The 23,421-nt window shown below is 34.5% G+C and overlaps 1 protein-coding gene across 6 annotated transcripts; it reads right to left on the bottom strand.

Annotated features, from left to right (window-relative positions):
- Positions 1 to 1,345: 1,345 nt before the first annotated feature.
- LOC145631845 (eIF-2-alpha kinase GCN2-like) lies at positions 1,346 to 21,551 on the bottom strand. 6 transcript variants are annotated; one of them, XM_081684040.1, is made up of 31 exons: positions 21,249 to 21,551; positions 20,883 to 21,088; positions 19,199 to 19,267; positions 19,039 to 19,098; positions 18,801 to 18,906; positions 18,036 to 18,140; positions 17,512 to 17,919; positions 15,259 to 15,396; positions 15,079 to 15,165; positions 14,895 to 14,981; positions 14,688 to 14,799; positions 13,971 to 14,088; positions 13,224 to 13,278; positions 11,728 to 11,897; positions 11,059 to 11,243; positions 10,335 to 10,492; positions 9,971 to 10,220; positions 8,399 to 8,669; positions 8,220 to 8,313; positions 7,820 to 7,900; positions 7,648 to 7,704; positions 6,416 to 6,547; positions 6,243 to 6,326; positions 5,091 to 5,199; positions 4,874 to 5,010; positions 4,573 to 4,677; positions 2,733 to 2,818; positions 2,511 to 2,613; positions 2,305 to 2,427; positions 1,893 to 2,076; positions 1,346 to 1,625 (listed from the first exon to the last, which is right to left on the bottom strand). In XM_081684040.1, exons 2-30 carry the CDS (start codon positions 20,996 to 20,998, stop codon positions 1,966 to 1,968), a joined length of 3,717 nt encoding a protein of 1,238 aa, XP_081540166.1. In that variant the 5' UTR covers positions 20,999 to 21,088; positions 21,249 to 21,551; the 3' UTR covers positions 1,346 to 1,625; positions 1,893 to 1,965. The 6 variants fall into 6 exon arrangements, with proteins under 6 accessions (XP_081540166.1, XP_081540164.1, XP_081540168.1 ...); XM_081684038.1 differs by having other exon boundaries at positions 20,883 to 21,015; XM_081684042.1 differs by lacking the exon at positions 17,512 to 17,919 and having other exon boundaries at positions 20,883 to 21,015.
- Positions 21,552 to 23,421: the final 1,870 nt, after the last annotated feature.

The raw sequence follows: 23,421 nt of genomic DNA, 5'->3' as shown, positions 1-23,421 counted from the left end.
TGATGGCTCACTAATAAAAATTGATGTAGGTAGAATGTCCATTCAAGGTATTGGCAATCGTCAGAGGCGTTATTTGGTAATGAACTTTATTAGCAATCAAATAATGTCCATTCAAGGTATTGGCAATCGTTGGAGGCGTTATTTAGAGAATTAAGGGCCTATTCTCATACGTTTATTTTCAATTCAGTTCAGCTCAATTTCTAATTTCTTTTGCTTATAAAATATTCATTTCATTTTAGTTCAGCTCCAATTCAGTTGATTTCAGTACATTGGAACAGGCCCTAAGTTTGGAAAATGTCATTTAAAATGTACCAACGGATATAGTTGATGATTTTACATCGATAAGTATGAGTGGTATGACAATTGTGAATTTCATGAATACAAGTGTTGTTAATTTGTTATAGGCAAGTGTAGAGGAGAGCAAGGGGTAGCTCAAGTGGTTAGAGTTTCCTTCCCGGTTCCAAGAGATTTTGGGATCGATTCTCACCCCCGCCCTTGTGGCTCTCTAAACACCAAAAAAAATAGGCAAGTGTAGAGGTGTCAAAACCACACTTGAGCCGACCCAATTCAAAACCGACCCGAAAAATATTTGATTTAGATTTTTACTTGCATGGACACAATAATTTACCTTATCCAACTTTAAAAATTGACCCAACCCGACCCAACCTAATCCGAACACCCGAATTGACATCTCCGCAAGCAAAGCAATGTAACAATAAATTAAAGGTCATGGTAGATGTAAATTGTAAAACAAGCCTAATGTTGTGGGTCAAAATCCTTGTTCTTTTGGATTGGATAAATTTATCTGGACTAAACAAAACTGCAACAAAAAGAATGCAACCATTTGGTTCTTGGCCTAATAGCCATGATTGATTTGGTTGGGTTTGAGCTACACAATCAATCAAACTTACTTCAGATGATCAAAACCTATTTTTAAACACCAAAAAAAATAGGCAAGTGTAGAGGTGTCAAAACCACACTTGAGCCGACCCAATTCAAAACCGACCCGAAAAATATTTGATTTAGATTTTTACTTGCATGGACACAATAATTTACCTTATCCAACTTTAAAAATTGACCCAACCCGACCCAACCTAATCCGAACACCCGAATTGACATCTCCGCAAGCAAAGCAATGTAACAATAAATTAAAGGTCATGGTAGATGTAAATTGTAAAACAAGCCTAATGTTGTGGGTCAAAATCCTTGTTCTTTTGGATTGGATAAATTTATCTGGACTAAACAAAACTGCAACAAAAAGAATGCAACCATTTGGTTCTTGGCCTAATAGCCATGATTGATTTGGTTGGGTTTGAGCTACACAATCAATCAAACTTACTTCAGATGATCAAAACCTATTTTTAAACATTATATTGACTAAGATCTTTAAGAATCTGTAAGGTGTACGGTAAATATTTACATTGCCTGACGAACGCATATTTACAAGTACAAAAGAATAGAAAAAAAAAATGTAATGTAACCGGTATAAACGAATTGAGCTCATTGTCAAAATTTGTAGCAGCAACGCAACATAGTGTGAAGCTAGCTAAACTTTGCCACTGTAACTAAGACAAAATTGTTCACTGGAGCACTGTCTTTTAACAGCATGGAGAGGCGAGCATAACCTGCAAAATAGATGATCATTTGAGTTACACCAACAATGTAATCTACTGTTTAGCCCTTGGAAATAAATCCATACGTCCTTGAATAAGATTACGGGGAAAAACAACTAACCAATCATACACGAATTGCTACTACTTGGTTGAATCGTTTTAGTTTCTATTGGGAAAAAAAATACCATTTTTTACATTCTAATTTAGTCACCTCTGTATTTAATTATTTATATCTCGAAAATCAATATCATATCATGGCAAGGGAATAATTTCTGTTACCTTTAGCTTATTCTGAACAGATTCTGAAGCTCTCATGTTGATAATTAGCAGGAATGGACAGTTATCAGCATGCTTAACTCCAACGAGAAAGACTCCTAAATTGAGATGACATTGCCTCCAAAAGAAACCTGACAAGATTTTCTCTTTCAACTTCTTTTTCCCCCTTGAGTTCGAGATGACGGACCTGACAACATACACGTAAATCTTAATCACTATCAGACTATATTTGATTTTGCTAAGAGCTGATTATCGTTGTAGATGTGGAAAACCCCAAGTTGGCTATGATAGTCAAAAATTAGATTTCCCAAGTGGTTAAGTGCAGACTAGAATAGCATTCACACTACGGAAGAAGGGAAAAAATTCAAATACATCCTCAAGGAATTACAAGTTTAATACTTGATATCAGCCTAACCTTTACAGTATCCTTTTGAGAAACTCCAGAATCAGTTATAACGACAAGCCACTTGATATCATGCTCATTTGCATATTCATACTGTTCTGTAAGGCTCGGATCAGAGGACGGCACATATTCAGCCTAAAAACCAAATAGAAAAATCATAAAATTCGGAGCACAACTTAGTAATAAGGTAGAGTTCTTCAATAATTCAGCTTTCTTACCTTAATATTGGCTTCCCATAGTTCTACCACAATCTCCATGCGCTCTTCTAATAAACCACCTCCTCCCTTTGAGCATACCAGAACACCAGCACAAGCCTCGCTTCTGCAAAAATGTAAATTCATCATAGCACCTATATCAGCCAAGCAAGCAATAACCCATTTGATGGCATGAGAAAATGGCGTGCACACACTAAATACATAGATAAAATAGAGAGAGTAAACCTGATAGGTTTGATATGCACACAAGAATGTTGAATAATTGTTTCAAGTGCAAGACTGATCCCAACAGCACCAGGTGGAGATGACCTCTGAAAACACTCAGGTCAGTGCATGATAAAACAATTACGAATAAAATAGTACAATAATATCCAAGAAGACCAAAGAAACAAAAAGGTTTGAACAGTTAATCTGCATTAAAAGCAATTTGTGCAACTAATAGTTAAAAAGAGTTGGGATTAACAATCCAGTCCACCAAAGTGATGCCTGGCAATCTAGATTCTAGACAATGTTTTCAGATCACATACACATGAAAACCACAGCTACTTCCCACGTCAATAGATCATTGTTACATTCTCCCAACAACTCGCTGTAAGAGGATTTGACATGATTTTTTTTTTTTTTTAAAAAAGAAAAGACCCTTTATAAATCCCACATTTCCCCCTATCCCCCATCAACGACATAATGCTTTCTATAGAATTTCCTATTACTTGAACAGCTTCAAGAATTCAAAAGCTACTACTTTACTAGATATGAATGATTTTACATCATTAACATCGTCCACCATCCATATCTGCCATTTAAACATTCATCTTCATAAACGTCAACCGATCACCATCCATTCATATCAAAACAATTTCTTATGCAATCACTGACCACAGTTACAAATATCCTTAAACTCCACAAATCGCCTGATTGCATGAATATAGTCCACAAATTAAGTAGGGATCATTGGTGATTAAGTGCAAGGTTTCCTATTCAATGAATATACCCCTTCTATGTTATTAGGTGAATGTATTTTCTCCAGTGAAGCATTTGCTATGTCACAAACTTCTTATCATAATATAAGTTCCATGTACAACTATTTTTGTACACTGCTTTATTAATAAACCTGTTTCAGAAAATGAAAGTTTAAATTGCATCTTGATAATATATCTTAATGTCTAGTTAAGATATAAGAATAAGCCCCAATAGCAGAGCTTCAATTATAAAACTCTGGTACATGTAATTATGGGTATCTGCAGTTTGATTAGAACAACCCTCTCTAGTTGTAATTGTCTCAGTTTCCACTTTGGTTTGTCATAGGATGATCGTTTTAGTTAATTCAACGTTGGTCACAGATAGTTGAACATATATACCTCATAGAAAGGCTGCAGCAAGAATGTAACAATTAATAACAATTTTACTTTGCAGATAAAATTTCCTTTCCCATCAAGTGGACAAGGGAGGGCTGACCCCAACGGCCCAACTTCATAACCCAATCATTTTCCAAGTTGACCCCTTATAGAAAAAGGTTAAAAGACTTGGCATATACGAAGTATATCAACACTACTGTAATAGTCGTTCAGTGACAAAAAGACTATACAACAGATGAACAGATTTTGCACCAAGTAGACTAAGTTTTTTTTTTTTTTTCGTTTTTTTTTTTTTTTGCAAAGCTTTTTATTTATACCCATTTTAACGTCTTTCAGACACAACCTTTTTTCAACCCTTTTCTCATTTTTCATGTCCAATTTTTAATTAGAAACCCTCTTAACAATTCAGCAATGCAACATACTCCTACATATATTTTAAACAAAATTAGCTATTTTCTGCATTTTAAAATAATAAAAATTGGTTACAATAAAATATATTGCTTCTTTATTGCTAGAGGATAAAAATGTTTTTTTTTCCCCTCTTTTCCAAATCACTCATTACTTTTCATGACGTATCACTCATGAACTATGATCGTATAAACAAAAGTGTAACCAACAAAATAGAACAAAGAAAGTTAAAAATGTAATTATAACAAACTTACATGTTTAAATATGAAGAGTAAATATGATAGTGTGTAAAACAAACTTACATGTTCACGCTCCCAAATCTGATGCAGCAAATAGTCATACCGACCACCTAAAGCTAGCAATGTACCCTCAATCGGTGACCCAGATGATTCCTTTCTCAAGTATATCTACCATCAATAGAGTATGTTATTCAAACAAAGCTTGAATAAGAAAGCTTAAAAGAAATATATTAGAAATTTGCTGTAGATTAGCTTTACCTACGATCACACAAGTAGTACAAAATTTCTTTTATAAAAGTTCTCACAATTTAAAGAGATGATAAATTATCCTAGTTGCATGCCCAAACAATTTTAAGTCATATACCTGAAAATACAAATCTCTGTGGTAGTATTCATTTGGTGGCATAAGCGAATCAATGTAAATATGCTTTTCAATTTTCCATACTCTGAGATGGCTTAAAAGATCAGATATCTCATCAAGTGCCTTGCGCGTAGATGTATCTACACATGCAACACAGTGACAGAGGAAAAAATCAATAAATTGTCTGTTAATTTAGTTAAACTATATACTTCACATCTACCTGCTGGAAGTGCCCCTCTTAATCTTGGTAGAGTCTGTTGTGAATCTCCGCAAAATCGTTGGCCCACTGCTTGCAATCTATTAACAACTGCTTCTGGCAGACGAACTTCCTGATTACATAACAACTTCACATTTTTTAATGTATCCAGAAAATATTTGAATTCATCTATTGAAAAGATAAGTTATAAAAATAACTGAACAAATTAGTTACTATAGAAAGTGCACACATAGACGTATTTATTCCCTAACCCCTGCCCTTTAAATTCACACACTTTGCTTTTCACGGAAACCAAGAAATTGGTTACATTCTAGGAGAGAGAAAAGGTAACATGTGAAAGTGACATACTTCGTATAAAAGTATATCTGTGAGAGAAAGAGTGGTAGGTCTCATTTCTGAAAATAGTAAGTTATAAATGAGTAAATTAAAAAGAAACATTAAAAAAAGGAAAGTGAGTAAATAAAAAAAATATATAAATAAAAATTAAATAAAGTACATTATTTTGTGTTCTAAATAAAGTAAATTTCATTTTTAAGAAACTTGCTCATTACAATTTGAAAAGTGAGATTAACTCACACAAGCTAAGGAGACTAAAAGACAGAAAAATACCTATGGAGAACTCAATCATGTATTCAAAAGACACTAATTGACCCTCTCCCACAAATAATATTGCAGGGTACCTTATTATGAAAAAAAAAAAAAATATATCATATTGCTTTAACTACCACAAACCCCACATCAAAGTTGATTGGCACACAACATGTTAGTAGTCTCTTTCCTTTCAGAAACCATGTAAAACAAATTTACAATACTCTAAACTTGATGCACAATACAACTACAGCTCACATCAACGTTGACTGCCACAAACATATTAGTCCTTACTTCTCCAAAATTATGTAAGAAATATTTACATACACTCTAGATTTGATGCACAATACAACCAAAGAATCCCTACCATCCTAACAGGTTGCTTTTTTAAATTAGAAATGCCTACAATATCAGTGTTACTGTTACTGTTACTCCAGTGTAGCTGTACCTCACTTCAGGATTTCAACCTTCCAAATTAGATATATGATAATTTGCAAACAAAATAGTATTCCCAACAGACAATTTTGCAACCAAAAATTTTGCAGCTACAACTATATATGATCATACCTGAAGAAGCTGACGCCTGATTAATACCCATTTGGATTTCCGTTCAGAGGATTGGGGAGGCAGACAGCCTAGCATAGATAAAATCTGAAACAGAACATTCATGAAGCTTTTTGTCAAAATTTAAAAAATCAGTAAAGGTATAAATATTATTTTATGAATCCATGAGGATATACCTCAGCTACTTTCTGCCGGTGCTCAGCCTTGATTCCTGCCCAAGACCACATAGCATTCAATAGATTTCCATGACTCAGATGAATATACAATGAGTCTGGGTTGAAAAACTGCATTAAGATATCAATCGTTGCCTATCCAACAAAACCAAAGAATTTCAAACAAAGGTTCAGCAAGAGAAGAAATAATTCAAATAAATATAATTTTTACAAACACGATGCATGTGAACAACAGAAACAACTGTGATGACGACAACATCATTACCCAATGGAGTTCCTGCTTAAGCATAACACATTAACACACACAAATTAAAATAAACACCAAAAAGCAGAAGATATATGCTTGTTCAGTTGTTAATGTTTTAGACAAGAATCTGCTACAGAAAATAGAGAATGTTTTACAATAAACACAAAGGAAGATATATGCTTGTTCAGTTGTTATTGATTTAGACAAGAATCTGCTACAGAAAACAGAAAATGTTAATGCCTTTTAATATCTTGTCTGGCAAAGCCAGCCACCACAAAACTACAAGTTTAATATTTTCAAACATTTTCTCCTTCGTGGGGCTTTATAAGACGGGATAAATACCCCACTACTATTGTGGTACCAATAATATTTGATGACAAGCTAGGTGACACAATCGCATCACTCGCTAGGTAAAATGTAAAATATAAGTCCAATTAGGATGGATCTCCATCCAGCCAAGTCAGCAGCAACAAATCCTTAGTGTATCACTTTGGCATTCTTCATCCGGGAAATAGGTTACACAATAAGGTTCTAACAATCAATGTACTAACAAATTACGTTTCACATATAAAACAACTCTTTTCTTGTCCTTTTTCTCAGGAATTTATTTTCAATACATTTTATAAGAGTTTTCCTTGTAATACACATTTACTATCTTTAGACTCTTTTCAATATAAGTTGCATTCACTCTCAAGGAACCAGAAAATGAGGAGACACAAGTGGGAATTTTACTGCATGCTTTAAATTACCTAAGCTAATACATGCCTCATGTAGACATCTCATGATCTCATGTCAAAAATCTAGTGGTAATCATGACATGACAACGTAGTTAATTTCTCATGGCTTTAAAAAAAAAAATTATCAACAAAACATTATTGAAAACAATGCTGCAACAATTTAAAAGTTGCCTACGGAAAAATCACATTAGTGGTATTTCCATGTGTTTGTACATCTCATACCAAATCTGATTATTAGAACAAAAATGTACCTTTATAATTTCAGCTTCTGTCAGGGGTGAAGCACCTCCTATAATATCAAAATCACCCTGTAGAATAGCAATACAAATATTTTAGAACCCTAACTTAATATATTAGTCACAACAAACGATGTCACATAAAATGGAATTATTAATCACATCAAGCAACATATGAAAAGATTACCTGAAGGTAGACATTTGGAGGTGCATGACCAATTGCTCTCCTATATACAGACGATATCTCGTATCGTTTGAATGATGATTTCTACACGCAACAAGTAATCTTATGCTTATAACAGCACATAAAGTAGAAAAGGGAAACAATTAAAATAATAGTAATAACAGATCTGTGCTACAGTAATACAGGATAATCTAAAGCTTGAGCTAATATTATGAGAAGTACTGCTAAATACAATAAACCTCCCAGACATATATTATAGAAATCATGAAAAGTAAAGCATGGTAGTTTTGGCTTGACAGAAAGTTTCCATAGCCTTCAGAAAAATTACCCCATAAATCCAGTCTTTGAGGTAATGTCACATATGATTTTAAGAAATACTTTAAAAAATTTCCATATCAATTACCTGGTTTGCAGTTGCCCATTTAACAAAGGGCAAGCGTAACTCATGAGAAAGCTCAACCATGTCTCCACCTTGAGATAAAAGCTTTATGCTTCCCCTTTCCAAAACAAAAATTTAGTTTTATAAGTAACTGGAAAGGCACTCAAATAAGACAAGAGACTAAAATGACTTTAGAAACAGACCTTCCTGAAACCGGAAAATCATCCATCAAACGTAACGTTTTGAGTTTCAAATGTTTTGCGCAATGTCGTTTAAACACTTCCTTACTTGCATCTATTACATAATCATGAAGTTCAGTTTCTACTTCTGAATATTGTGCAACAGAAGTCACGTCTCCAATTGAGTGATGAAGGCGACTGCTTCTGGAAGCTAACAATTCTTCGTTAAAGAGAGCACCCACAACTTTGTCATAAACACTTGTATCCTCAGAAGTTTGCATTGTACGTAGAAAGTCTGCATACATATTGAAATTTCACTTCAAAATTAAGAAAACCCAGAATTGAGAAATCAAAAGCCCATATATTTACTTGCATCTATTGAAGGTTGGGCAGAGGACGAAGATATGTTTTCCGATGCCCATATATTTACAACTCATCGCTCAATGACTACAACACCACTATGTTTAAGTAAATACTATTCTTACTGTATTGTACTTATACACAGAACTACTCTTATAGCTACACAATCAACCCTTTTTCAAACTTAAAGCAACTTATTTTCTTTTGTTTTTTCAGTGTTTGGAAGAGGATGATTGAGACTTGAGAGTGACATGAGTGCTTTGGGGATTGAGGAAAATATGGTCTTGGATAGAGCAGTGTGGAGGGAGAAAATTCACGTCAACGACGTGTCGTGATTATATATACTTTCTAAATTTATTTTCGTATTTAAATTTATTTTTAGCCTACCAATGTTTTATGAACTGTATTGTTTTCCTTTGTTAAATTCTTCTCAAACCTTTATGTTTATACTTCAACATTTTAATTACTCTTTTACAACTTTCTTGAATTTTATTCTTGGTTCTCTTTTAAAACTCCCTTAACTTTTTTAAATGCACTTTCGTTTACTCACTTTACTCACCTTTTATCAAACTCTTTTAATGATTACTTTGTTATGTCATTTTCTTTATATTGTACGATTCCTTAAGACGATTCATGTTAGCCAACCCCAAATCATTTTGGTTCTAAGGCTTTGTTGTTGTTTTCAATTTTTCCTTCCTCATCTCAACCTTATCAGTCCTCTCACTTTTGTAAAACAGCACATCATTTGTATCATAGTTGTAAAATTTAAATTACTAGGGGAATTATTTTAACCTAGTATACTGTTTAGGATACAAAGATACGACAAACACTACTTCAGTGAGCTTAATTAGTCAATCTGCCTACACATCTTACTGCTACATCAGAAGATGCTCCAAATAATGCTTAGTGCTAGACAGTGCATACGGTGTGTATACATGGATATCTTATGCGCTTAATAGATAATTTGAAAACCCAATCTCATCCTGTGTAAGATTAACATAGCATTCATGTTTTCTGTGAATTCAGATGCATAAGAAACAAAACTTGAAGGGTGTTTCCTGCAGACTGCAGTTGCTATTCATGCAAAGACAGAGCTACAGTCCACAATCTGCTGCAAACATGCAATAGAGAAAAGTAGCTATGATCATGCATATATATAGCAATGGCATTCAGTGCCATTCACATGACAGCAAGAGATAGAATAAACTCAAGCCACTTGTTTATCAGCATACTTACTATCTAATAGTTCATACTCCATGCGCGGTGGAAAGGCATCTTGAAGTAGTTCGACAGCAGATGGACGGTCAGCAGGGATAGGAGACATTAGTCGTCGTAGCAAGGAGGCTTGCTCAGGGAACACAGCAACCCAGGCTGCAGGAAGCTCTCCCTTCTGCTTTAGATCTGAAAGAACAATGTGCCTCTCCATTGCTGTTCCAAAAGGATGCCATAACTCAAAAAATACAACTCCTAAACTGTACATATCCGCCTGCAACCATGCCATACAAATAATTCACATCCACATGCAAAAGGTACTGCAAGAATAACAGTTATAAATGAACCACAACAGCAACCTAAATAAAGATCACGCAGAGTTCACCACCTTCTCATCAATCTTCGGCCATCCTTGCTCAATTTCTGGTGCAGTGTAGAAATATGTACCTATTTGACCGGTACCATCAATTGAAACACCTGGTGCATGTCGTGCATCTGAAGGAAATGTTGTTTCCTGATCCAGTTGTTCAAGCTTTAAGAACTTGGCTGCAATAAATAAATTTATGGTCCATGAACGAAGAGTTTATACCATCTACCTATCCGTAATTAGCAATAAAGTAGGAAAAGAAAATTACTGCATGGGTTTTGATCTACATTATCACTCTGGCATTGTGAAAGTATGCAAAATAGTAGTAGCTATTGCATCTTAGAGGCTTTGGATATGCGACATTAAACATCATAATGATCTACTGCAGAATTTTAATTTTCTTGACGGCCTATACATATTTAGTTTACCTCAAGTACCCATCTTCATCTTTTTGTTTTTTCAATACATACTTCTTGCGTATATTGTTTTGTATAAATGAACCCTAAACAATTTGGTAGGTCCTATATGTTTACAATTTCATCATCAACAACCCAAAATGAAACAATAAATTCTAATGAGCCTCAGAGCTATATTAGAACATGTAAAAGATGTATAATCCCAATATCCCCATGACTTTCATAATGAAGCTTGGGATAGCTTCCAAAAGTGAAAGAAGATCACCAATTAAAAAATCTTCCAATAACGATTTCTGAACCAAAATATATCTTAGTTGAAAAAAACATACCAAGGCCAAAATCACCAATCTTAATATCATTGCGAGCATCAAAGAATATGTTATTTGGCGTCAAGTCACGATGAATGATTCCTTGTGCATGTATGTGTCCCAAACCTTCGACAATTTGGCGAAACAAATGCCAAGCTAATTCCTTGTCAAAATGACGATATGAATCAAACAATTGACGGAGAGTCCTGTAGACATATTTTTATTAAAAAAAATATTTAAAAAAATAACATGACACAAATGAGAGCTAATAATAATATTCAAATGTGAACAGGATATAGCAAAGATAGACTTGTTAACCACCATAACATAATAGCTGCAAGATATAAAAGTACCATAAAAATATTAAATTCAATTCTAAGGGAATCCCACAAATAGCTACAAGACATTGCATTCTCCATACACTAGATGGAAAACAGGATGGTTAATGTTGTATATAAGAACAAATTAAACCTAATTAAGTAAAGAAGCTGATAGTCATTGGCCACAAAACAGAAATGAACCGAAAAATCAAAATTACTTAGCAAGGTATGCTGGTTTAGATTAAAACACAAACACATAGGTTTTGAAAAACAGTGCTTCTTATGCTGTTAGAGAGCTGGCTTAGATTGGAAGAAAAAAAAATGGCAAATCTAATTCATGCAATGGATTTGTCTGGATTTAAGAGATAACCTAGGGCAATATTCCATTTGGATGTAAAGATAAGGTGACTCTATCATATCTTCCTGTCCAATGGTATCAGACAAACTGCCACCCATGCAACTGAAGCTGGAGCTTCTTCCAGTCTTTGAACCCCACATGCTGTCTTCTAGATTTCCTGCAACTCTTGTTTCAATCCACGCCTGGAAATTTGTAGGGTATAAAATAGAGTGTGTGATGAGATCAAAATCTAAAAAGTAAACCTTTCATACTACTAAACAGTTAAAAAAGAACCACCAATAATAACTAAGAAGACACACTTTGAAATATGCACTATTCACACACTACACATTGTTTATTCTTGGTGATTTTTTCGAAAGGAAAATCTACTAATGTGGCCATGTGGGATCTTGTTAAATTCAACTCAAATATCAAATTTTTACGTATTGATTGTCAAAGTCTCAAAGATATTGACTGTTGAAGGTGTGCATTGGCAAGCATTAAAAATAAAATGTTTCACCAAAAAAACACAGTACAATTTGCAAAAATAGGAGCACCAAATAGAGTGACTAAAATCCAGCCAACCTAAATCACTGATAATATAGAGGATATTACCAACTAAGAGCACAAAGGAACTGAATAATAGGATCCATACTATTTCATATCAAGGAAATATAATTTAAAATGATCAGGCATGGCTGCTGAAGTAACAATAGTTCTGAAAAAAATTTACTTATCAGAAAGTCTCCACTACAACACACTTTGGAATGAGTACAGCAACATATGAATTTACTTCGAAAGATTCCACTACAATTAATGTGTATTTACTGCAAATGTTTCTCCATTATAAGCTGATCTGCAGCCAAACGTGATGAACCACTTGTGGGTGTTGTGGCGGAAAGATCTCTTAAATACAAAACGGACCAAAAAAAATTTGTGTTTAGCACCAGGTATTATGTTACCCCTATTCTTACAGAACCTATGTAGCAAGACAATATAAATTCTTTTCATAATATTCATTTTTTTCCCATGAAAAGTAAAACAAAAATAAATAAATAAAAATAAAAACATTTGTTTGCATCCATTGATTATTACTTGATCCCTTGTTTCCTGCTACAAATAATATTCTACAGTTAAGGCTTCAGATATCAGATATACAGTATGAACATATCACATTAGATAACAGTAAGATTTATACATGGGTTTTATTCAGAACTCCTTGTGCCTTAGTGTTGAGTTTTTTTATTTCTCACCAACATAAAATTAACAAACGAAAAACATATAATGCATGCAACAACAATAATGACGAGACACAAAAGCACTTCTTGCCAGTGGAGACTTCAAAACTTTATAAGCAAAACTGTGAAGCCTTACAAAAATTTGGAAATAGATTTGTAAAATAAAAAAGGCTCTGCCTATAGTTTCCCATTCCCTCCACCCCACCCCACCCCACTCGGCACTTTTGGCAATGACAAAAAAGGCTTTCACCTCCAGTTGAAAAAACACCTGTACAATATGAAAATGCCAACCTGATAGTAACGAACAACATGTTGGTGTTGTAAACGAGCAAGTGTTGCCACCTCCCTAGATAAAACATCACGTACATTAGCATATAACCATATACCTAATAACCTAAAATTAGAAGGAGATCATACATGTCATAAAATACTCCCTTTATCCCAATATACCTTCCCGTACCTTTTGGACATGTTTGCCAATACACAACTTTGATCCTCTATAGTCTATACCTTTAATTTGAAAATAGCAAAAATTATAAATATTTGATATTTTGAAAACATAAAGACTAATCCAACAACTATATGATAACAAATTTATTATTGGTGAAATATTTGGTCAAAATAAGTATATAAATAATGCAAAAGGTCAAAACGGGTAAGGTAATATGGCATTATATAAAATAGATACCAACCAATCCAAAACTTAATTAAAAAAGCCTTTTACAGTTTTACTTGGCAAGCTTACTTTAAGGAAATATATACTTCCCCCCCCCCCCCCCCCCCCCCCTTTTTTTTTTTACTTTGCAAAGATTTAAACTTTTACACTAATTCAAATGCTTACTTTAACTATCATTAATTATTAACTTAAGAAAAAAACTAGTCACATTGGATCTTTTAGATTTGTCCCAATGTATATTTTCAAAATATCAACTTTTTATAATTTAAGCATATTGATAATTAAATTATGCATTGCCGAGAGTGAAAGCTACGTTACAAGTGAAGATAACGGAGGAAGAATCTTGGTAGAAGATACATTACCTTAATATACGATCATTAACAGGTGGACTTTTGTCCTTGAGACGTATCATTTTAAGAGCATATTGTCTCCCGTCAAGCTTATTTTTGCATAACACAACATGACCAAAACCGCCATGACCTATCTCAAAAAGAAAAATTATGTAAGACATTGACCAAACTTGATACATATAAAGATTTTCTATGCCCTTTTGAAAACCTAGTCTCACATTTTGTAGCCAATAGAAATTTTCATCAAACATAGTTAACAAGTCTTAAACAAGGAGTATCCTAAAGAAGATCAATTAAAGAAAATGGCATTATATGTGTTTCATTATAGAATTTATAGACTAGAAAATGTTTTTAGGATGGGAAAGGTATTAAAGTAATAGGGAGTCTTTAATTAATTTGAAAAGTTGGTACCAAGTGTTTTAGTCTAAAGCCATGTTCATTATCAATCAATATTTTTACATTCAAAGGAAATTAGACAAAATAACAAGCAATAACTCTTAAAACCATGTCAAGCCAAGGAAATTTAATAGAGAAGTTCACTATAATGCACTTGACAGGGTTATAAGATTCTCATACTCTTAAAAAGAGAGCAATACTTAATGCTACTCTGATAGTGTCAATGACAAAAATGGTTTAGAATTTGTTTCAATTGTTAGTACTTAAGTTATAGTCTTAACTTTGTAAGCAATCTACTGAAAAGAGGCTACTCTAATCAACAGTTCTGCTCACCGAGTGACTGTAGCTCTTCAAAGTCATTAAGATATCGAGAATTTGGGAGAGATGAATCCTGCCCCCCAATATCTGACACTGGCTCCCAAAACTCAGATATTTCTGAAGAGACCTGCAACAAAATTAAGCATAAAGATAGAAACAACCGCTACAAGTACATTGGAAAATGACCAAAGAAAATATAATGGAGAGAGGAAAACAAAAAACCATGTGCTGATGAAAAACATGATCAAAAGTCTTGCTGTACAGAGTAGGTGAGTTGGTGGTTACGTCCCTTGTCCACTCTGATATGATCTGAAATAAATGGCATGAAAATTGCCTAAGTACTGTGAATACATACATAAATTATTAAAACAGCCATATTCTGTACAAAAATAAAAATAAAAAATACCCCCAAACTATACAATTCAGATGTTAATTTTGGCAAGGCCTTTGCAAGCGGGCCATTAGAGCTACAAGCTAGGCGCAGAAGATGAGCCTGTTCAAGATGAGGAACAATTATAAATAACATACAATCATAGTCCAAAATGAAGAGACATAAGCCAATTATAACAGGATTTATGAACAGTACCATGATCAGATCACTTTTGATACTTTGAGATGTCTTATCATTCCTTAGAGGCACAGAGGAAGACTTTGAAGACCCAGTTTCTTGATCATCAGTGTCATTGAAAGACGATAAGGATCCTTCGGAGTTGTCCCCAGTATCCTGAAAATGCATCAGCTAAAACACATAGAAGAAACAGAACACAGATAGAAAGAACTTGATTTAACAAGTCTTGTTTACCAAGGTTTTTCAAGTTTTCAGTCACTTGTTTTATTCTGTCTCAAAAATTCTTGTGTGTCATCACACTCATCAGCACCCATGACAACATTAATTCAGAGGGTGTCCTAATGAGAGGTGTAACAGTCACATCCTACAAAAACAGATGTATCCTATAACGCACTGACTCCCACGGTCTCACCATAAAAGGGTACAACCACAGTGGTACTCTCATTAGTCTCATTTGAAAATAACAATCACGCCCACATTGAATGATAGGACTCTCACGACCATTTTTCACCTACATGGCCAAGCAAGATAGGAAACATGATTGAATGCCCCAAGTGAACACTAAGAAGCCCTTGGCTGGATCCAAGACCTAAGCCAGATGTCAGCACACAGGCAGTCAGCCAATCACTCTCTAATCTGTTAAGTTGGGAATACTCATTGCCCACCAATCATTTACCTAAGATTCTGGGAACCCTCAATGCTGCAATTTCCTACAAATACACATTAATTACGGCACAACTCCCATCATACCAGAATAGGTAGGCAGGGACAGGATGTCAGCTCTGAGGCAATTAGCCAATAACTCAATAATCTGCTAAGTGGCAAACACTCAGTGGGCTAAGATTTTGGGAACCCTCATTCCGACAATTGCCAATAAATACGCATTAATTATGACACAAACACATATGCCGACGTCTTCTAGACAAAGATCAGGTTTAATCATTTTCTCAATATTCACTATGCTCTCTTGGTCTCTCCATTACCAACACTTGGATTTTCTCTCAAAATTAGCTAACACTAAATTGAGCATTGGAGGGGGAATCATAACCCTGTTGTAAGTTGATCTTCATCAACAACTATCGCCATCTGATTGTTAGTGGTATGTTGGCATCAAGTCTTTTCCTTTTTGCACATTTTTTGCATTGTTTATGTCCACGTAGGATTATAGGACAAACCCACTGACCCATGTCAAATTCATGTCAGCTACGACATATCTTTCAACAATCAAGATAATTAATTTTCTTCATACAGAGTATTAGAGCCTCTATCCAATTTGGGGCTTCTACAAATATCACCAAAATCTCATGAACAAGGAAATTTGTAAGTCTCACATGATCACAGTCACCACTGTCCTTCCTGATTTATGTTTGATCCTCGAGACAAGAAAGTACATTGACAGGAAAGGAAAGGGAAAAATAAACTAACAGGATCACAGCCACCGCAGTCCTTCCTGATTTATGTTTGATCCTCAAGCCTCAAGACAAGAAAGTACATTGACAGGAAAGGAAAGGAAAATATACAGCCTAAAGGACCAGAATTTAAAGATGCCATGGGCCATCAACTCCTCTGTTCAGAAGATGAAGATGAGGGATGTTAATTTGCTTAAACTATCGGTTGGGCTTCTTCGTTGGGTATATGTCACAAATCTCAAGCGAATGATTGTTAATCACTACTTAATCCTCTGTGATTCTTACTTCAGCTTAATATCCCATACATTCTATATAAAAGTTGTAAAAAAAATCTTGGGTTTGATGTAGAATTGGTTAGAGTTCTAAGTACAATATCTAGAATAATTTCCTTTCATGGGTGCCTCTCATTACGATAAATTCTAAAGCTCCAACAATCACCAGGCTATTCTTAACTCTTTCGTTTCATGTCTATTCAAGTTTACCCATTTCTTGCCCCTCTTAGAATTACCAGCAAAGATTCACATCACTTTACAAGTTCTTTCCATTTTCTTTTTTTCCTCCATAACCACAAGTAGACAACCTTTTCGGTATTAGCTTCAACTAAGAACTGGCCCCAAGCTCTACCACCAAGTTACTCACAGTGTACAGCTTACTACGGTTTAAGTTTAATTTCACCCCACAGATAAAAGAACATTTCATGTTCCTACCAAGATGTGAATTAGCAACTACTTGAGTATCAAAAAGTTCAAAAAATAGCCCAGCAAATAGCCCCAAAAAAAGCAGGTAGCATTGATTGAATTTGGAAACTAACTTACAGCCTATAAAAGTTTCAACTAGAATACCAGACAAAATGCAACAATACCTTATTGGCTATCTCTTCATCAGAACTGGATCCAGCCAAGTCATCTGACAGGTATCTATTTGACGAAGTTGTCGATAGAACCTTAGCATCATCTTCACTCACTTCTTTAACATACTCCAATTTTGTAGAAGTTGAAACAACTTCAGCATGTCGGTTATCCTCCCCCTTGCTCTTTTCTTTTGGTTTAAAGTTCTTTTCTACACCTTCAAAAACCTGTTTAGATCTGGATAAAGCACGGGAAACCACTGAAGAGCTTATCTCACCACCTTTCCATGACTCTTCATAACCACTGAAAAGATCCATAAATCCATAAACAAATGAATCCTTGAAAGAAGTGACTGATTCAGAGGATTTTGCCACATCTGTAGAAGGTAATTGGCCAATGCTGTCTCCATCTATAGATACAACCTTCTCAATCAAGAAAATACAGAATGAAATAATGAATTTCTACGAATAAGTAAAAGAGGCACCACAATGTGAAGAAAAAATTAGTTAACATGAAATCAACAAGAAATTAAATTTACCCGGCTTTGCAAAGGGGCTGTAGGAATCACTGCAGAGAGAAATTCCTGAGCAGCTTCCACCAAATTGAAGATCATCACACGTCCTTCTCGAGCATTAGAATTTGCCTAGAGCAGTTGTTAAATAGAAAGTTCAAGATCTGCATAATATATAACACGGAATACATATTTTGACCAAACAAAATTTTCGTAGAATAATGTATCAATCTTACATAAAATTGATTAAGTAATCCTAATATATTAGGGAAAGAAAAATGTGCCAATGATGCTGAATAACTAATTTAGACAATAAAAAATTCCTACTGGATCATTAGACAAACGGGAGGCCAACAAGTTTACCTTATCCAACAACAAACCCAATGAAAAATCATGCTTCTTAAGATCCTCTCTTCGCTCCAACCATAATACTCATAAGATAAGCATACAAACATAATTCCAGAGAGCTTGACATTCCATTTAGACTTCTGAAGCCAACAACCGAATCCTACAATTGTACTGAAATGTGGTACGGACATAACTATTTCACCCACAATACCTCAAAAATCTTGTGCAACAAAGTCAAATGCTCATATCCAATCTATTCTATTGTATTTAAAAGCATTCCTAATCCGAAATAAGTGCCACGTGAAACTCCCCTCATGCACTAGAAATATGCTACATGTAATACATGTCAATGGATTGCCAGCAACTACGAAACTGACAGAAAATTTCCATGCTTGAAGTATGTCTTGATGATATTGATTAAAAGTGAAAACTGAAGACCAATACCTGCTCATGAAGGAGCATCAGAAGCCTATCAGCATCACTTTCAGACAGGCCTTTTTCTGAAGTTAATTGCACTTTGGGGCAATTGTAAGGATATCCTGGTAAGCAACTAAAACAAAGTAAAAATAAAGGGAGGAGCAAGGGAGTCAGGAAATTGAATTGATGAGAGTCCCAAGAGCCAATATGAGAAAGAAGTATCAAATGCACACAAGTACGCAAAAGAGCATTAAGAAACACTAACCGCACAAGTAAATGGACGGAAATATCCATATTCTCATATCCTGAGTCCTTTGAGTAAGGCCTGTCATTTATACATAAATAAAAGTCAAATTATTAGAAGAATCAATTGATGAAAAGTTAAATTATACATTTGTACCCGTAAGCAAGAGTAGAAACAAGACCTGATATTAATACTAACTTGCGGATGAGAATCTGAAACTATTTGACAGTCTTCTTGAAATATTGCAGACCTGAGGGCAAAAAAACTAAGATTTCAATGACCCTATATTTGGTACAATAATATCATCAAGTATATTTAAATAAGTCCAAATCAACATCTCAGGTATAATAGCAAGGTTGCCTATTAATTTAGTTTGATGGTTCCAGGGGCAACACAATTAATCCAGTAAATACAAAGTCAAAAATAGTTCCCATATTGCCTATTTTGGTATAGACAGCAGTCAGAATCCGTTCAGAATGAGACCATGGACTTTTGAACACATAAGATGGTAAACTTGATGTGTAAGATGTTAAATATTTATAGGTTAAGTATGCGACTTTTCTAGGAGATTGTTGAGTTAACATGATTTACAGGACACGATAATCAGACACTCTGAAAACAATAGTTGCTGCTTTGGCCCTCATTTGCACATATGAGCTCGAAATCACAAATTCAGAAGTGCAAAAGGTTATAACAGCCAAGAAAAGTTGTCACACAAATAAGCTTAACTCAGATACATGTCAATGCCATAGAGTAACCAAGAAATATACTTGAACAAATAAAAATCAGTAGATAGTTCTACGATAGACCAAAAACGGTTGTACAGAAGCATACAAAACAAGCTACTAACAACCTGAGAGGTACACAAAGGCTGAGAAATAAATAGTATGTTTATGAATTCTTCTACAGAATCAACAATTGGACCTTGAGGACAATGGTAATAAATTCTACAATCAGCTTTTACTTACACCAGTAATTTTGGAACATTAATTTCACTACTTCAACTATTCTTCTCCAAAAGGAATGAAGCCAATCCATCCAAAGGTTGCTGCTCGTTTCTCTCCATCCTAATAATACAATCAAAACCTCAAAAACCCCCCCAACCCCAGAGGCACTAATACTACCACCAACAAACCATCTTTTGCTACAATACAACTCTCCTTGAAATTGAAAATTCCTTCATAAACCCACCAGCAAGCAACTATCAAGCTTCAACATACAAAATCGACTCTAAAGAGTTATTGAGGTGCTTCCAAAACAGAAACAGAATAAGCTTGTAAAATTAGCCTGAACAGAAAATTGTGGCCTAATATAATGTGTATGTCCCATCAAAAGCAAGACCCTTGTGGCGGCTCACTTGAACTCTTGAAGTGACAATTGACAAACTAATTCAAGCCATCCCACGTATGTTCATATCACCAAGAATTAAATGTTCTTTTTTTAAAAAAAAAAAAAGGTAAGATACGGGAGGTGCCCTTCCTATCACGGGAGGCGTGAGGTGAGGATTGAACCCAGGTCAAACCTGGGGAAGATACAGGGACAAACCATGATCCTCGAATTATATGTTCACAATTTGCAACTCTATGACTCCATGTTCATAAATTTTAAACAATATGAGCTATGTGTTGATAATCCTTATAAATTATAAATTCATTTAGAACCTAGGCAACATGGTCCCGCTATAGTAATTAACACGATGCACAATTGCACATATCAATCCATCAATCAATTTCTGTGGGGTTCTTATTTGACAGCAACAAAGTTACAGATTTGTGGGTATTTATATATATACATCAATATTGATTAATCAAGCTGAAAACATAAGAAAATTGAATATAAATATAAAAAGAAATGTGGGTTCTTACAAAGCAGTAAGCTCCTCAGAAATAAGCTCACTGTAATCAGCAGAAAGCAACGCATGATCCTTAGTAGTAGCTCTTCCTTTATTCCGACGCTTTTTCTTCTTCGAACTTTGTCCCATTATTTCAATATAATGTGCTGCAAATTCAAACCCAAATAAAAAATTACATCAATCCCTTGATTCTAAAATTCTAACCCAGCATTTAAAAATCTGCAAACAAGAAAAACGCGATAAATTCTCAAGAAATGTTAGACTATTTTGAAATGGGTAATAAAATTGAAAATAAAAATATTAAATAAAAATTTCTGCTACAATTAGATTGGATTATTGTAACTAGAAATTCATTGAAATTATGCAATTAGAATCGAACCTGAGTGTTTGGATAGCGAGGATTATCGACGTTAATTAGAAGAAGGATCCAAAAGAGAAGGAAAAGATGGAGTATCGCAGAGAAAAGTGACAGGGCTGACTGTTATGGTGGGCGCTGAAACTCCGTTACTCCCTATTTTTGTGTAAAGTTCCCAATTTTGAGTTGTTTTGGTTTTTTTTTTTTTTTTTTTTTTTTGCATACCCTTTGATTTGGTTTGGTTAGATTGGGTAGACTTTAGCCTTGAGTTTTGTGCCCATGAAAATAGAAATATGGATCGAGTCGTTTTTTGTTTGGTTTAATCTAGTTATGTTAGGTTGGATCGTGTACTGAATAACACCTCTAGTACCAGCTTAATAACTTTGATTGGTTATCATTATTGTGAGTATGTTACAATAGATATTCTTGAGGTCAAGTTAATATGTTGTTAAGCGGGTTCCTTTACTGAGTTATTAAAGTGTGCAAAAATATAATTTTATTCCAAGTAGTTGAACACTTGAACCCACTTGCTTCTATGTGACTTGACCACTTAGTTCTATATAATTTTGGTTAACATAAATGCAAAAAATGCTAAATGGAAGTGTTGGGTTAGTGTGGCCCAATTTCATAGCCAACTCATTACATCTCAAGTTTTCTAGAAAACTCTACTATATTGAGAAATTAATGGAAAAATGTAGAAGAATCTAAAATTAGTGAACAATCATGAAGATTCTGGATTTATGTGACAATTTAAAGATGTGGTAAAAGTTTCCGCACACTTCTTCCACCTCCATACAACACCAATAAATATGAGGTGTTGGACATCATGTATCCACCTACATCATCCTCTAATGCTTCGATCCCACATACACTCTACGCGACGAGTGTCGTCCATCCATACATTATTTATGCTTAGAGAGAATTTACATACAAATGTCCACTCGTACTATCCTAGATGCTAGTCGTTTGTGGATTTTTTTTTTTTATATATTTTTTTCCATGTTAAATCTTGTGCGTCCATTCCTATATTACTTGTCTTGCCTATATCTTTTTCCTAATTATTTTAATCAATCTCTACGTCTTTAATTTTTCTTCCACTATGCACTTTTATGTTAACCAAACAAATTAAGCAAAAATCGAAGAATTATATGTGAAATAAAATTCCAATGCAACTAAACAAGCACTTGGGTTATTAACAAATTATTAAGATTAAAACATTATATCCACAACTAAATAGAATACAATTATTTCTCTAATTCTATAATACGAGTGAGTAAGAAATTTTGACTTTGTAGGTTTTTTTGCAATTTTTATAATAATAATAATAATAATAATTACCGTTGTGTTCTTTGCTATCGATTGAGTGTTCCTTTGTTCTCCATTTTGTCACCGTGTTCTGCTTGCTCAAGGATTTTTGATAGGGATATTTACGGGGATCATGCAGTGTCTTATGCTGGGATTGTGGATATTAAACATCGGTACAACATTGTTCGTATACCCTTGTTGATATTTCTTTTTAATCTGGAATTTCTGCGAGAAAGGAGGTTAACGTTGGGTTAACTGGGGGGAACAACGGGGCTTTTCGACCAATAGATGTGTTACTTTATTTCTGGGACAGAGGCCTTGATGTATTTGTTGATTTGATGGGGTCTTCTCCTTTAACACAATCTGAGTAGTCTGACTTCATTCCTAGTCGGGTTGTGTCGGTTACAGCTCAACGGAAACGGGACAAGTATGGGGCGCGTTGCATGGCTATTGGCCATGGTTATCTACCTTTCTCCTTTTCTTTATTGGCGAAATTAGAGAAGGATGGTATAACATTGCTGAAGCAGGTTCAAGCGTTCGCTAAAACTCGGGATATTGGTGCTCGTGCAGCTGCTCACATCTTCAACATGACCGAGTTCGTTATATCTAGAGGGGTGGGGGTCCAGATTGTATCTCGGCTCCTCACCCACCAATTTCTTGTAAATTGATGGACTTTGTAGGGTTTTGTTATTTTTATAATAATAATAATAATATTATTATTATTATTATTATTAATAATAATAATAGCACGTTAATTCCAAAAAAAAATAATAAATAAATAAAAACTAACCGCCTAAAAATTTCAACCATCCCAGGCTGAACAGCCTAGAATTTTCAAAACAACATGGGTTGTCTGAACCGAACCGCCTAGTTTTTTCAAGCAATCTAGGTT

This window comes from Chenopodium album, chromosome 5 (genome assembly GCF_948465745.1).
Source record: "Chenopodium album chromosome 5, dcCheAlbu1.1, whole genome shotgun sequence".
Taxonomy (NCBI): Eukaryota; Viridiplantae; Streptophyta; class Magnoliopsida; order Caryophyllales; family Amaranthaceae; genus Chenopodium; species Chenopodium album.
This window is presented reverse-complemented; position numbering and strand designations above follow the sequence as displayed.